This window comes from Petromyzon marinus, chromosome 68 (assembly GCF_048934315.1).
Source record: "Petromyzon marinus isolate PM22_M1 ecotype Great Lakes invasive population chromosome 68, UKy_Petmar_22M1.pri1.0, whole genome shotgun sequence".
In the NCBI taxonomy this organism is placed as follows: domain Eukaryota; kingdom Metazoa; phylum Chordata; class Hyperoartia; order Petromyzontiformes; family Petromyzontidae; genus Petromyzon; species Petromyzon marinus.
The window spans coordinates 6,389,742-6,401,908 of record NC_133734.1 but is presented as its reverse complement, the minus strand read 5'-3'; the positions used below and the strand labels follow the sequence as shown (position 1 = coordinate 6,401,908).

At 54.6% G+C, this 12,167-nt stretch overlaps 1 protein-coding gene across 1 annotated transcript in view; it reads left to right on the top strand.

The window, feature by feature from the left end:
• Positions 1-12,167, top strand: part of A1CF (APOBEC1 complementation factor) — a 93,160-nt gene that overhangs the window by 30,222 nt on the left and 50,771 nt on the right. The window contains exons 6-7 of the mRNA XM_076054864.1: positions 1,196-1,357; positions 3,154-3,251. Of these exons, the coding sequence (XP_075910979.1) occupies positions 1,196-1,357; positions 3,154-3,251 (260 nt within the window). The remainder of the gene's footprint in view (positions 1-1,195; positions 1,358-3,153; positions 3,252-12,167) is intronic.

Here is a 12,167-nt window from a genome sequence, read left to right as displayed (position 1 = left end):
TGGGTGGGTGGGTGGCTGGGTGGATGAGTGGGTGGATGAATAAGTGAGTGGGTGAGTGAGTGGGTGGGTGGGTGAGTGGGTGAATGAGTAAGTGGGTGGGTGAGTGGGTGGGTGGGTGAGTGGGTGGGTGGGTGAGTGGGTGAATGAGTGGGTGGGTGAGTGGGTGGGTGAGTGGATGGGTGGGTGGGTGAGTGGGTGAATGAGTGGGTGGGTGAGTGGGTGAATGAGTGGGTGGGTAAGTGGGTGGGTGGATGCGTGGATGGGTGGGTGGGTGAGTGGGTGAATAAGTGGGCGGGTGAGTGGGTGAATGAGTGGGTGGGTGAATGGGTGGGTGAGTGGATGGGTTGGTGGGTGAGTGGGTGAATGAGTGGGTGGGTGAGTGGGTGGGTGGGTGGGTGGATGAGTGGGTGAATGAGTAAGTGGGTAGGTGAGTGGGTGGGTGGGTGAGTGGGTGGGTGGGTGAGTGGGTGGGTGATTGGGTGAATGAGTGGGCGGGTGAGTGGGTGGGTGAGTGGATGGGTGGGTGAGTGGGTGAATGAGTGGGTGGGTGAGTGAGTGGGTGAATGAGTGGGTGGGTGAGTGGGTGGGTGGGTGAGTGGATGGGTGGGTGGGTGAGTGGGTGAATGAGTGGGTGGGTGAATGGGTGGGTGAGTGGATGGGTGGGTGGGTGAGTGGGTGAATGAGTGGGTGGGTGAATGTGTAGGTGGGTGAGTGGTTGGGTGAGTGGGTGGGTGGGTGGATGAGTGGTTGGATGAGTGAGTGGGGGAGTGAGTGTGTGAGTGAGTGGGTGCATGAGCGAGTGGGTGAGTGGGTGTGTGGGTGAGTGGGTGGGTGAGTGGGTGGGTGAGTGAGTGGGTGGATGGTGTGTGAGTGTGTGGGTGGGTGGGTTAGTGGGGAGGGAGTGGGGCATGGGTTGGTGGAGGTGGGTGGGTGATTGGAGGTGGTGGTGGGTGGTGAGGTGGGGGTTTTAATGGAGGTGTAGGAGGTTGGGTGGTGGGTCGTGGTGGGTGGGTGGTGTTATGGAGGGTGGGTGTGTGGGTGGGTTGAGGTGTTGGTGAGTGGGAGGGGAGTGATGAGGGAGGGCACCACCCCCCTCACCACCACCACCACCACCCCCACGTCCACCACCCCCACCACCACCACCCCCACCACCACCACCACGCTAACCACTCCACCACCACTGGACCTGTGCCAGGTCGTATCCAGCTGTGGGGCCACCCGATCGCGGTGGACTGGGCAGAGCCTGAGGTGGAGGTGGATGCTGAGACGATGGCGAGCGTCAAGATCCTCTACGTGAGAAACCTCATGCTGGGCACCACGGAAGAGACGCTCCTACAGTCGTTCAGCATCACGCCTGGTTAGTGTCGTAGAGATACATAGAGATGCACAGAGATACACACAGATACACAGAGACACACAGAGATACACAGAGATACATAGAGAGACGCAGATATACACAGAGATACACAGAGACACACAGAGATACACAGAGATACACAGAGATACACAGAGACACACAGAGATACACAGAGATACATAGAGAGACACAGATATACACAGAGATACACAGAGATACATAGAGAGACACAGATATACACAGATATACACAGAGATACACAGAGACACACAGAGATACACAGAGATACATAGAGAGACACAGATATACACAGAGATACACAGAGACACAGAGATAGACAGAGACACACAGAGATACACAGATATACACAGAGATACACAGAGACACACAGAGATACACAGAGATACATAGAGAGACACAGATATACACAGAGATACACAGAGACACACAGAGATACACAGAGATACACAGAGATATGGAGAGACACAGACACACAGATACACAGAGATACACAGAGATACAGAGAGACACACAAAGACACACAGAGACACAGAGATACACAGAGACACAGAGATACACAGAGACACAGAGAGACACACAGAGATACACAGAGACACACAGAGATACACAGCAACACACAGAGACACAGAGAGATACACAGAGATACACAGAGATACAGAGCCACACAGAGATACACAGAGATATACAGATACACACGGATACACAGAGACACACAGAGATACACAGAGACACACAGAGATACGTAGAAACTCATTGAGATACGTAGTAACTCATTGAGATACGTATAAACTCATTGAGATACATAGATACACATAGAGGTACATAGAGATACATAGAGACTCATAGAGATGCATAGAGACTCATAGAGATAGTAGAGATACACACATAGACACGCAAAGACAAAGGCGTCCCGTATAGCCTTAACAGACTGTAGGGGCAAGTGCGCTTAGCAAGTAGCACCTATGACGGCCGGAACGGCACACGAGGGGTTGAGTGGCCAGCACCACGCCCGGCCGCCTTTGTCTCCCTAGCGGCGATGTTTACTACACCACCACTACACCACCACCACCGCTACACCAGGTTCTCATTTGAGGCTGAGTCGACCTAGGGGAGGCCCAGGACTGGTTCATATAATCATCACCGTTGGTATTAGCCATGAGCAGGAATCGAACTCGGGTTGCTGGGTTCATAGCGCAGCGCTAACCGCTACATTACCGCTCCCCAAATTATTTCACACTCACACACATACAAAGACAAATATCCCCCGTATAGCCTTAATAGACTGTAGGGGCAAGTGCTGTTAGCTAGCACCTATGAAGGCCGGAACGGCACACGAGGGGGTGGGTGGACAACACCACGCCCGACCGCCTTTGTCTCCCCAGTGGCAATGTTCTATCCACCGCACCAGGTACTCATTTGAGGCTGAGTCGACCTAGGGGAGGCCCAGGACCGGTTCAGATAATCGTCACTGGTGTTGGAAGTGAGCGGGAATTGAACCCGTGTCGCCAGGTTCATAGCGCAGCGCGCTAACCGCTACACTACCGCCCCCACAACACACATACACACACACACATAAATACACATACACACACATACACACACATACACACACGTACATACACACGCATATATACACACACATACACACACATACACACACATACACACACGTACATACACATACACACGCATATATACACACACATACACACACACATAAACACACATATACACACACATACATACACACACAAAACAACACCGGCCTTCCTCAGGAGCGGTAGAGCGAGTGAAAAAGATCCGGGACTACGCCTTCATCCACTTCGTCAAGCGGGAGGAAGCCCTCAAGGCGATGGAGGTGATGAACGGGAAGGTGAGCTCCCTGCCGCCAATCAACGGACGTGACGGGTCGACACTCGGCAGAAAAGAGACGTGTTTAAAGGAGGGAGCTGTGTGTGAAGGAGAGAGCAGTGGATGAAGAAGGGAGCTGTGGGTGAAGGAGAGAGGTTGTGGGTGAAGGAGGGAGCTGTGGATGAAGGAGAGAGCTGTGGGTGAAGAAGAGAGCTGTGGATGAAGGAGAGAGCTGTGGGTGAAGGAGAGAGCAGTGGATGAAGAAGGGAGCTGTGGGTGAAAGAGGGAGCTGTGGATGAAGGAGGGAGCTGTGGATGAAGGAGAGAGCTGTGGGTGAAGGAGAGAGCTTTGGGTGATGGAGAGAGCGGTGGGTGAAGGAAGGAGCTGTGGGTGATGGAGAGAGCTGTGGGTGAAGAAGGGAGCTGTGGGTGAAGGAGAGAGCTGTGGGTGAAGGAGAGAGCTGTGAATGAAGGAGGGAGCTGTTTATGAAGGAGAGAGCTGTGGGTGAATGAGGGAGCTGTGGGTGAAGGAGAGAGCTGTGGGTGAATGAGGGAGCTGTGGGTGAAGGAGGGCGCTGTGGGTGAAGGAAAGAGCTGTGGGTGAAGGAGGGAGCTGTGGATGAAGGTGAGAGCTGTGGGTGATTGAGAGAGTTCTGGGTGAAGGAAGGAGCTGTGGGTGAATGAGGGAGCTGTGGGTGAATGAGGGAGCTGTGGTTGAAGGAGAGAGCTGTGGCTGAAGGAGAGAGCTGTGGGTTAATGAGGGAGTTGTGGGTGAAGAAGGGAACTGTTGATGAAGGAGAGAGCTGTGGGTGAATGAGGGAGCTGTGGGTGAAGGAGGGAGCTATTGATGAAGGAGCAGTGGGTGAAGAAGGGAGCTGTGGGTGATGGAGAGAGCTGTGGGTGAAGAAGGGAGCTGTGGGTGAAGGAGAGAGCTGAGGGTGAAGGCGAGAGCTCTGGGTAAACGAGAGAGCTGTGGGTGAAGGAGACAGCTGTGAATGAAGGAGCGAGCTGTTTATGAAGGAGAGAGCTGTGGGTGAATGAGGGAGCTGTGGGTGAAGGAGGGAGCTGTTGATGAAGGAGAGAGCTGTGGGTGAAGGAGGGAGCTGTGAATGAAGGAGAGAGCTGTGGGTGAAGGAGAGAGCATTGGGTGAAGGAAGGAGCTGTGGTTGATAGAGAGAGCTGTGGGTGAAGGAGGGAGCTGTGGGTGAAGGAGGGAGCTGTGGGTGAATAAATGAGCTGTGGGTGATGGAGAGAGCTGTGGATGATGAAGAGAGCTGTGTATGAAGGAGAGAGCTGTGGATGAAGGAGAGAGCTGTGCGTAAAGGAGAGAGCTGTGGGTGAATGAGGGAGCTGTGGGTGAATGAGGGAGCTGTGGGTGAAGGAGGGCGCTGTGGGTGAAGGAGAGAGCTGTGGGTGAAGGAGGGAGCTGTGGTTGAAGGAGGTAGCCGTTGATGATGGAGAGAGCTGTGGGTGAAGTAGGGAGCCGTGGGTGAAGGAGGTAGCTGAGGGTGAAGTAAGGAGCTGTGGGTGATGGAGAGAGCTGTGGGTGAAGGAAGGAGCTGTGGGTGATTGAGAGAGTTCTCGGTGAAGGAGGGAGCTGTGGGTGAATGAGGGAGCTGTGGGTAAATGAGGGAGCTGTGGTTGAAGGAGAGAGCTGTGGCTGAAGGAGAGAGCTGTAGGTTAATGAGGGAGTTGTGGGTGAAGAAGGGAACTGTTGATGAAGGAGAGAGCTGTGGGTGAATGAGGGAGCTGTGGGTGAAGGAGTGAGCTATTGATGAAGGAGCTGTGGGTGAAGAAGGGAGCTGTGGGTGATGGAGAGAGCTGTGGGTGAAGAAGGGAGCTGTGGGTGAAGGAGAGAGCTGAGGGTGAAGGAGAGAGCTGTGGGTGAACCAAAGAGCTGTGGGTGAAGGAGAGAGCTGTGAATGAAGGAGGGAGCTGTTTATGAAGGAGAGAGCTGTGGGTGAATGACGGAGCTGTGGGTGAAGGAGGGAGCTGTTGATGAAGGAGAGAGCTGTGGGTGAAGGAGGGAGCTGTGAATGAAGGAGAGAGCTGTGGGTGAAGGAGAGAGCATTGGGTGAAGGAAGGAGCTGTGGTTGATAGAGAGAGCTGTGGGTGAAGGAGGGAGCTGTGGGTGAAGGAGGGAACTGTGGGTGAATAAATGAGCTGTGGGTGATGGAGAGAGCTGTGGATGATGAAGAGAGCTGTGTATGAAGGAGAGAGCTGTGGATGAAGGAGAGAGCTGTGCGTAAAGGAGAGAGCTGTGGGTGAATGAGGGAGCTGTGGGTGAATGAGGGAGCTGTGGGTGAAGGAGGGCGCTGTGGGTGAAGGAGAGAGCTGTGGGTGAAGGAGGGAGCTGTGGTTGAAGGAGGTAGCCGTTGATGATGGAGAGAGCTGTGGGTGAAGTAGGGAGCCGTGGGTGAAGGAGGTAGCTGAGGGTGAAGTAAGGAGCTGTGGGTGATGGAGAGAGCTGTGGGTGAAGGAAGGAGCTGTGGGTGATTGAGAGAGTTCTCGGTGAAGGAGGGAGCTGTGGGTGAATGAGGGAGCTGTGGGTAAATGAGGGAGCTGTGGTTGAAGGAGAGAGCTGTGGCTGAAGGAGAGAGCTGTAGGTTAATGAGGGAGTTGTGGGTGAAGAAGGGAACTGTTGATGAAGGAGAGAGCTGTGGGTGAATGAGGGAGCTGTGGGTGAAGGAGTGAGCTATTGATGAAGGAGCTGTGGGTGAAGAAGGGAGCTGTGGGTGATGGAGAGAGCTGTGGGTGAAGAAGGGAGCTGTGGGTGAAGGAGAGAGCTGAGGGTGAAGGAGAGAGCTGTGGGTGAACCAATAGAGCTGTGGGTGAAGGAGAGAGCTGTGAATGAAGGAGGGAGCTGTTTATGAAGGAGAGAGCTGTGGGTGAATGACGGAGCTGTGGGTGAAGGAGGGAGCTGTTGATGAAGGAGAGAGCTGTGGGTGAAGGAGGGAGCTGTGAATGAAGGAAAGAGCTGTGGGTGAATGAGGGAGCTGTGGGTGAAGGAGGGTGCTGTGGGTGAAGGAGGGAGCTGTGGGTGAAGGAGAGAGCTGTGGATGAAGGAAAGAGCTGTGGGTGAAGAAGAGAGCTGTGAATGAAGGAGAGACCTGTGGGTGAAGGAGAGAGCTTTGGGTGAAGGAAGGAGCTGTGGTTGATAGAGAGAGCTGTGGGTGAAGGAGGGAGCTGTGGGTGAAGGAGGCAGCTGTGGGTGAGAAAAAGAGCTGTGGGTGATGGAGAGAGCTGTGGATGACGAAGAGAGCTGTGGATGAAGGAGAGAGCTGTGGGTGAAGAATAGAGCTGTGGGTGAAGGAGAGAGCTGTGGGTGAAGGAGAGAGCTGTGGGTGAATGAGGGAGCTGTGGGTGAAGCAGGGAACTGTGAGTGAAGGAGGGAGCTGTGGGTGAAGGAGAGAGCTGTGGGTGAATAAATGAGCTGTGGGTGATGGAGAGAGCTGTGGATGATGAAGAGAGCTGTGTATGAAGGAGAGAGCTGTGGATGAAGAAGAGAGCTGTGCGTAAAGGAGAGAGCTGTGGGTGAATGAGGGAGCTGTGGGTGAATGAGGGAGCTGTGGGTGAAGGAGGGCGCTGTGGGTGAAGGAGAGAGCTGTGGGTGAAGGAGGGAGCTGTGGTTGAAGGAGGTAGCCGTTGATGATGGAGAGAGCTGTGGGTGAAGTAGGGAGCCGTGGGTGAAGGAGGTAGCTGAGGGTGAAGTAAGGAGCTGTGGGTGATGGAGAGAGCTGTGGGTGAAGGAAGGAGCTGTGGGTGATTGAGAGAGTTCTCGGTGAAGGAGGGAGCTGTGGGTGAATGAGGGAGCTGTGGGTAAATGAGGGAGCTGTGGTTGAAGGAGAGAGCTGTGGCTGAAGGAGAGAGCTGTAGGTTAATGAGGGAGCTGTGGGTGAAGAAGGGAACTGTTGATGAAGGAGAGAGCTGTGGGTGAATGAGGGAGCTGTGGGTGAAGGAGTGAGCTATTGATGAAGGAGCTGTGGGTGAAGAAGGGAGCTGTGGGTGATGGAGAGAGCTGTGGGTGAAGAAGGGAGCTGTGGGTGAAGGAGAGAGCTGAGGGTGAAGGAGAGAGCTGTGGGTGAACCAAAGAGCTGTGGGTGAAGGAGAGAGCTGTGAATGAAGGAGGGAGCTGTTTATGAAGGAGAGAGCTGTGGGTGAATGACGGAGCTGTGGGTGAAGGAGGGAGCTGTTGATGAAGGAGAGAGCTGTGGGTGAAGGAGGGAGCTGTGAATGAAGGAGAGAGCTGTGGGTGAAGGAGAGAGCATTGGGTGAAGGAAGGAGCTGTGGTTGATAGAGAGAGCTGTGGGTGAAGGAGGGAGCTGTGGGTGAAGGAGGGAGCTGTGGGTGAATAAATGAGCTGTGGGTGATGGAGAGAGCTGTGGATGATGAAGAGAGCTGTGTATGAAGGAGAGAGCTGTGGATGAAGGAGAGAGCTGTGCGTAAAGGAGAGAGCTGTGGGTGAATGAGGGAGCTGTGGGTGAATGAGGGAGCTGTGGGTGAAGGAGGGAGCTGTGGTTGAAGGAGGTAGCCGTTGATGATGGAGAGAGCTGTGGGTGAAGTAGGGAGCCGTGGGTGAAGGAGGTAGCTGAGGGTGAAGTAAGGAGCTGTGGGTGATGGAGAGAGCTGTGGGTGAAGGAAGGAGCTGTGGGTGATTGAGAGAGTTCTCGGTGAAGGAGGGAGCTGTGGGTGAATGAGGGAGCTGTGGGTAAATGAGGGAGCTGTGGTTGAAGGAGAGAGCTGTGGCTGAAGGAGAGAGCTGTAGGTTAATGAGGGAGTTGTGGGTGAAGAAGGGAACTGTTGATGAAGGAGAGAGCTGTGGGTGAATGAGGGAGCTGTGGGTGAAGGAGTGAGCCATTGATGAAGGAGCTGTGGGTGAAGAAGGGAGCTGTGGGTGATGGAGAGAGCTGTGGGTGAAAAAGGGAGCTGTGGGTGAAGGAGAGAGCTGAGGGTGAAGGAGAGAGCTGTGGGTGAACCAAAGAGCTGTGGGTGAAGGAGAGAGCTGTGAATGAAGGAGGGAGCTGTTTATGAAGGAGAGAGCTCTGTTTATGAAGGAGAGAGCTGTGGGTGAATGACGGAGCTGTGGGTGAAGGAGGGAGCTGTTGATGAAGGAGAGAGCTGTGGGTGAAGGAGGGAGCTGTGAATGAAGGAGAGAGCTGTGGGTGAATGAGGGAGCTGTGGGTGAAGGAGGGTGCTGTGGGTGAAGGAGGGAGCTGTGGGTGAAGGAGAGAGCTGTGGATGAAGGAAAGAGCTGTGGGTGAAGAAGAGAGCTGTGAATGAAGGAGAGACCTGTGGGTGAAGGAGAGAGCTTTGGGTGAAGGAAGGAGCTGTGGTTGATAGAGAGAGCTGTGGGTGAAGGAGGGAGCTGTGGGTGAAGGAGGCAGCTGTGGGTGAGAAAAAGAGCTGTGGGTGATGGAGAGAGCTGTGGATGACGAAGAGAGCTGTGGATGAAGGAGAGAGCTGTGGGTGAAGAATAGAGCTGTGGGTGAAGGAGAGAGCTGTGGGTGAAGGAGAGAGCTGTGGGTGAATGAGGGAGCTGTGGGTGAAGCAGGGAACTGTGAGTGAAGGAGGGAGCTGTGGGTGAAGGAGAGAGCTGTGGGTGAATGAGGGAGCTGTGGGTGAAGGAGGGCGCTGTGGGTGAAGGAGAGAGCTGTGGGTGAAGGAGGGAGCTGTGGATGAAGGTGAGAGCTGTGGGTGAAGGAGGGAGCTGTGAAGTAAGGAGGGAGCTGTGGGTGAATGAGGGAGCTGTGGGTGAATGAGGGAGCTGTGGTTGAAGGAGGGAGCTGTGGGTGAAGGAGGGAGCTGTGGATGAAGGAGAGAGCTGTGGGTAAAGAAGAGAGCTGTGGATGATGGAGAGAGCTGTGGGTGAAGTAGGGAGCCGTGGGTGAAGGAGGTAGCTGTGGGTGAAGGAGGGAGCTGTGGATGAAGGAGGGAGCTGTGGATGAAGGAGAGAGCTGTGGGTGAAGGAGAGAGCTTTGGGTGATGGAGAGAGCTGTGGGTGAAGTAGGGAGCCGTGGGTGAAGGAGGTAGCTGTGGGTGAAGTAGGGAGCCGTGGGTGAAGGAGGTAGCTGTGGGTGAATGAGGGAGCTGTGGATGAAGGAGAGAGCTGTGGGTAAAGAAGAGAGCTGTGGATGATGGAGAGAGCTGTGGGTGAAGTAGGGAGCCGTGGGTGAAGGAGGTAGCTGTGGGTGAAGTAGGGAGCCGTGGGTGAAGGAGGTAGCTGTGGGTGAATGAGGGAGCTGTGGGTGAAGGAGTGAGCTATTGATGAAGGAGCTGTGGGTGAAGAAGGGAGCTGTGGGTGAAGGAGAGAGCTGAGGGTGAAGGAGAGAGCTGTGGGTGAACCAAAGAGCTGTGGGTGAAGGAGAGAGCTGTGAATGAAGGAGGGAGCTGTTTATGAAGGAGAGAGCTGTGGGTGAATGACGGAGCTGTGGGTGAAAGAGGGAGCTGTTGATGAAGGAGAGAGCTGTGGGTGAAGGAGGGAGCTGTGAATGAAGGAGAGAGCTGTGGGTGAAGGAGAGAGCATTGGGTGAAGGAAGGAGCTGTGGTTGATAGAGAGAGCTGTGGGTGAAGGAGGGAGCTGTGGGTGAAGGAGGGAGCTGTGGGTGAATAAATGAGCTGTGGGTGATGGAGAGAGCTGTGGATGATGAAGAGAGCTGTGTATGAAGGAGAGAGCTGTGGATGAAGGAGAGAGCTGTGCGTAAAGGAGAGAGCTGTGGGTGAATGAGGGAGCTGTGGGTGAATGAGGGAGCTGTGGGTGAAGGAGGGCGCTGTGGGTGAAGGAGAGAGCTGTGGGTGAAGGAGGGAGCTGTGGTTGAAGGAGGTAGCCGTTGATGATGGAGAGAGCTGTGGGTGAAGTAGGGAGCCGTGGGTGAAGGAGGTAGCTGAGGGTGAAGTAAGGAGCTGTGGGTGATGGAGAGAGCTGTGGGTGAAGGAAGGAGCTGTGGGTGATTGAGAGAGTTCTCGGTGAAGGAGGGAGCTGTGGGTGAATGAGGGAGCTGTGGGTAAATGAGGGAGCTGTGGTTGAAGGAGAGAGCTGTGGCTGAAGGAGAGAGCTGTAGGTTAATGAGGGAGTTGTGGGTGAAGAAGGGAACTGTTGATGAAGGAGAGAGCTGTGGGTGAATGAGGGAGCTGTGGGTGAAGGAGTGAGCTATTGATGAAGGAGCTGTGGGTGAAGAAGGGAGCTGTGGGTGATGGAGAGAGCTGTGGGTGAAGAAGGGAGCTGTGGGTGAAGGAGAGAGCTGAGGGTGAAGGAGAGAGCTGTGGGTGAACCAAAGAGCTGTGGGTGAAGGAGAGAGCTGTGAATGAAGGAGGGAGCTGTTTATGAAGGAGAGAGCTGTGGGTGAATGACGGAGCTGTGGGTGAAGGAGGGAGCTGTTGATGAAGGAGAGAGCTGTGGGTGAAGGAGGGAGCTGTGAATGAAGGAGAGAGCTGTGGGTGAATGAGGGAGCTGTGGGTGAAGGAGGGTGCTGTGGGTGAAGGAGGGAGCTGTGGGTGAAGGAGAGAGCTGTGGATGAAGGAAAGAGCTGTGGGTGAAGAAGAGAGCTGTGAATGAAGGAGAGACCTGTGGGTGAAGGAGAGAGCTTTGGGTGAAGGAAGGAGCTGTGGTTGATAGAGAGAGCTGTGGGTGAAGGAGGGAGCTGTGGGTGAAGGAGGCAGCTGTGGGTGAGAAAAAGAGCTGTTGGTGATGGAGAGAGCTGTGGATGACGAAGAGAGCTGTGGATGAAGGAGAGAGCTGTGGGTGAAGAATAGAGCTGTGGGTGAAGGAGAGAGCTGTGGGTGAAGGAGAGAGCTGTGGGTGAATGAGGGAGCTGTGGGTGAAGCAGGGAACTGTGAGTGAAGGAGGGAGCTGTGGGTGAAGGAGAGAGCTGTGGGTGAATGAGGGAGCTGTGGGTGAAGGAGGGCGCTGTGGGTGAAGGAGAGAGCTGTGGGTGAAGGAGGGAGCTGTGGATGAAGGTGAGAGCTGTGGGTGAAGGAGGGAGCTGTGAAGGAAGGAGGGAGCTGTGGGTGAATGAGGGAGCTGTGGGTGAATGAGGGAGCTGTGGTTGAAGGAGGGAGCTGTGGGTGAAGGAGGGAGCTGTGGATGAAGGAGAGAGCTGTGGGTAAAGAATAGAGCTGTGGATGATGGAGAGAGCTGTGGGTGAAGTAGGGAGCCGTGGGTGAAGGAGGTAGCTGTGGGTGAAGGAAGGAGCTGTGGGTGATGGAGAGAGCTGTGGGTGAAGGAAGGAGCTGTGAGTGATTGAGAGAGTTCTGGGTGAAGGAGGGAGCTGTGGGTGAATGAGGGAGCTGTGGGTGAATGAGGGAGCTGTGGTTGAAGGAGAGAGCTGTGGCTGAAGGAGAGAGCTGTGGGTTAATAAAAGGAGTTGTGGGTGAAGAAGGGAACTGTTGATGAAGGAGCGAGCTGTGGGTGAATGATGGAGCTGTGGGTGAAGGAGGGAGCTATTGATGAAGGAGCTGTGGGTGAAGAAGGGAGCTGTGGGTGATGGAGAGAGCTGTGAATGAAGAAGGGAGCTGTGGGTGAAGGAGAGAGCTGAGGGTGAAGGAGAGAGCTGTGGGTGAACGAGAGATCTGTGGGTGAAGGAGAGAGCTGTGAATGAAGGAGCGAGCTGTTTATGAAGGAGAGAGCTGTGGGTGAATGAGGGAGCTGTGGGTGAAGGAGGGAGCTGTGAATGAAGGAGAGAGCTGTTGGTGAATGAGGGAGCTGTGGGTGAAGGAGGGTGCTGTGGGTGAAGGAGGGAACTGTGGGTGAAGAAGAGAGCTGTGGGTGAATGAGGGAGCATTGGGTGAAGGAGGGAGCTGTGGATGAAGGAAAGAGCTGTGGGTGAAGAAGAGAGCTGTGAATGAAGGAGAGACCTGTGGGTGAAGGAAGGAGCTGTGGTTGATAGAGCTGTGGGTGAATGAGGGAGCTGTGGGTGAAGGAGGGAGCTGTGGATGAAGGAAAG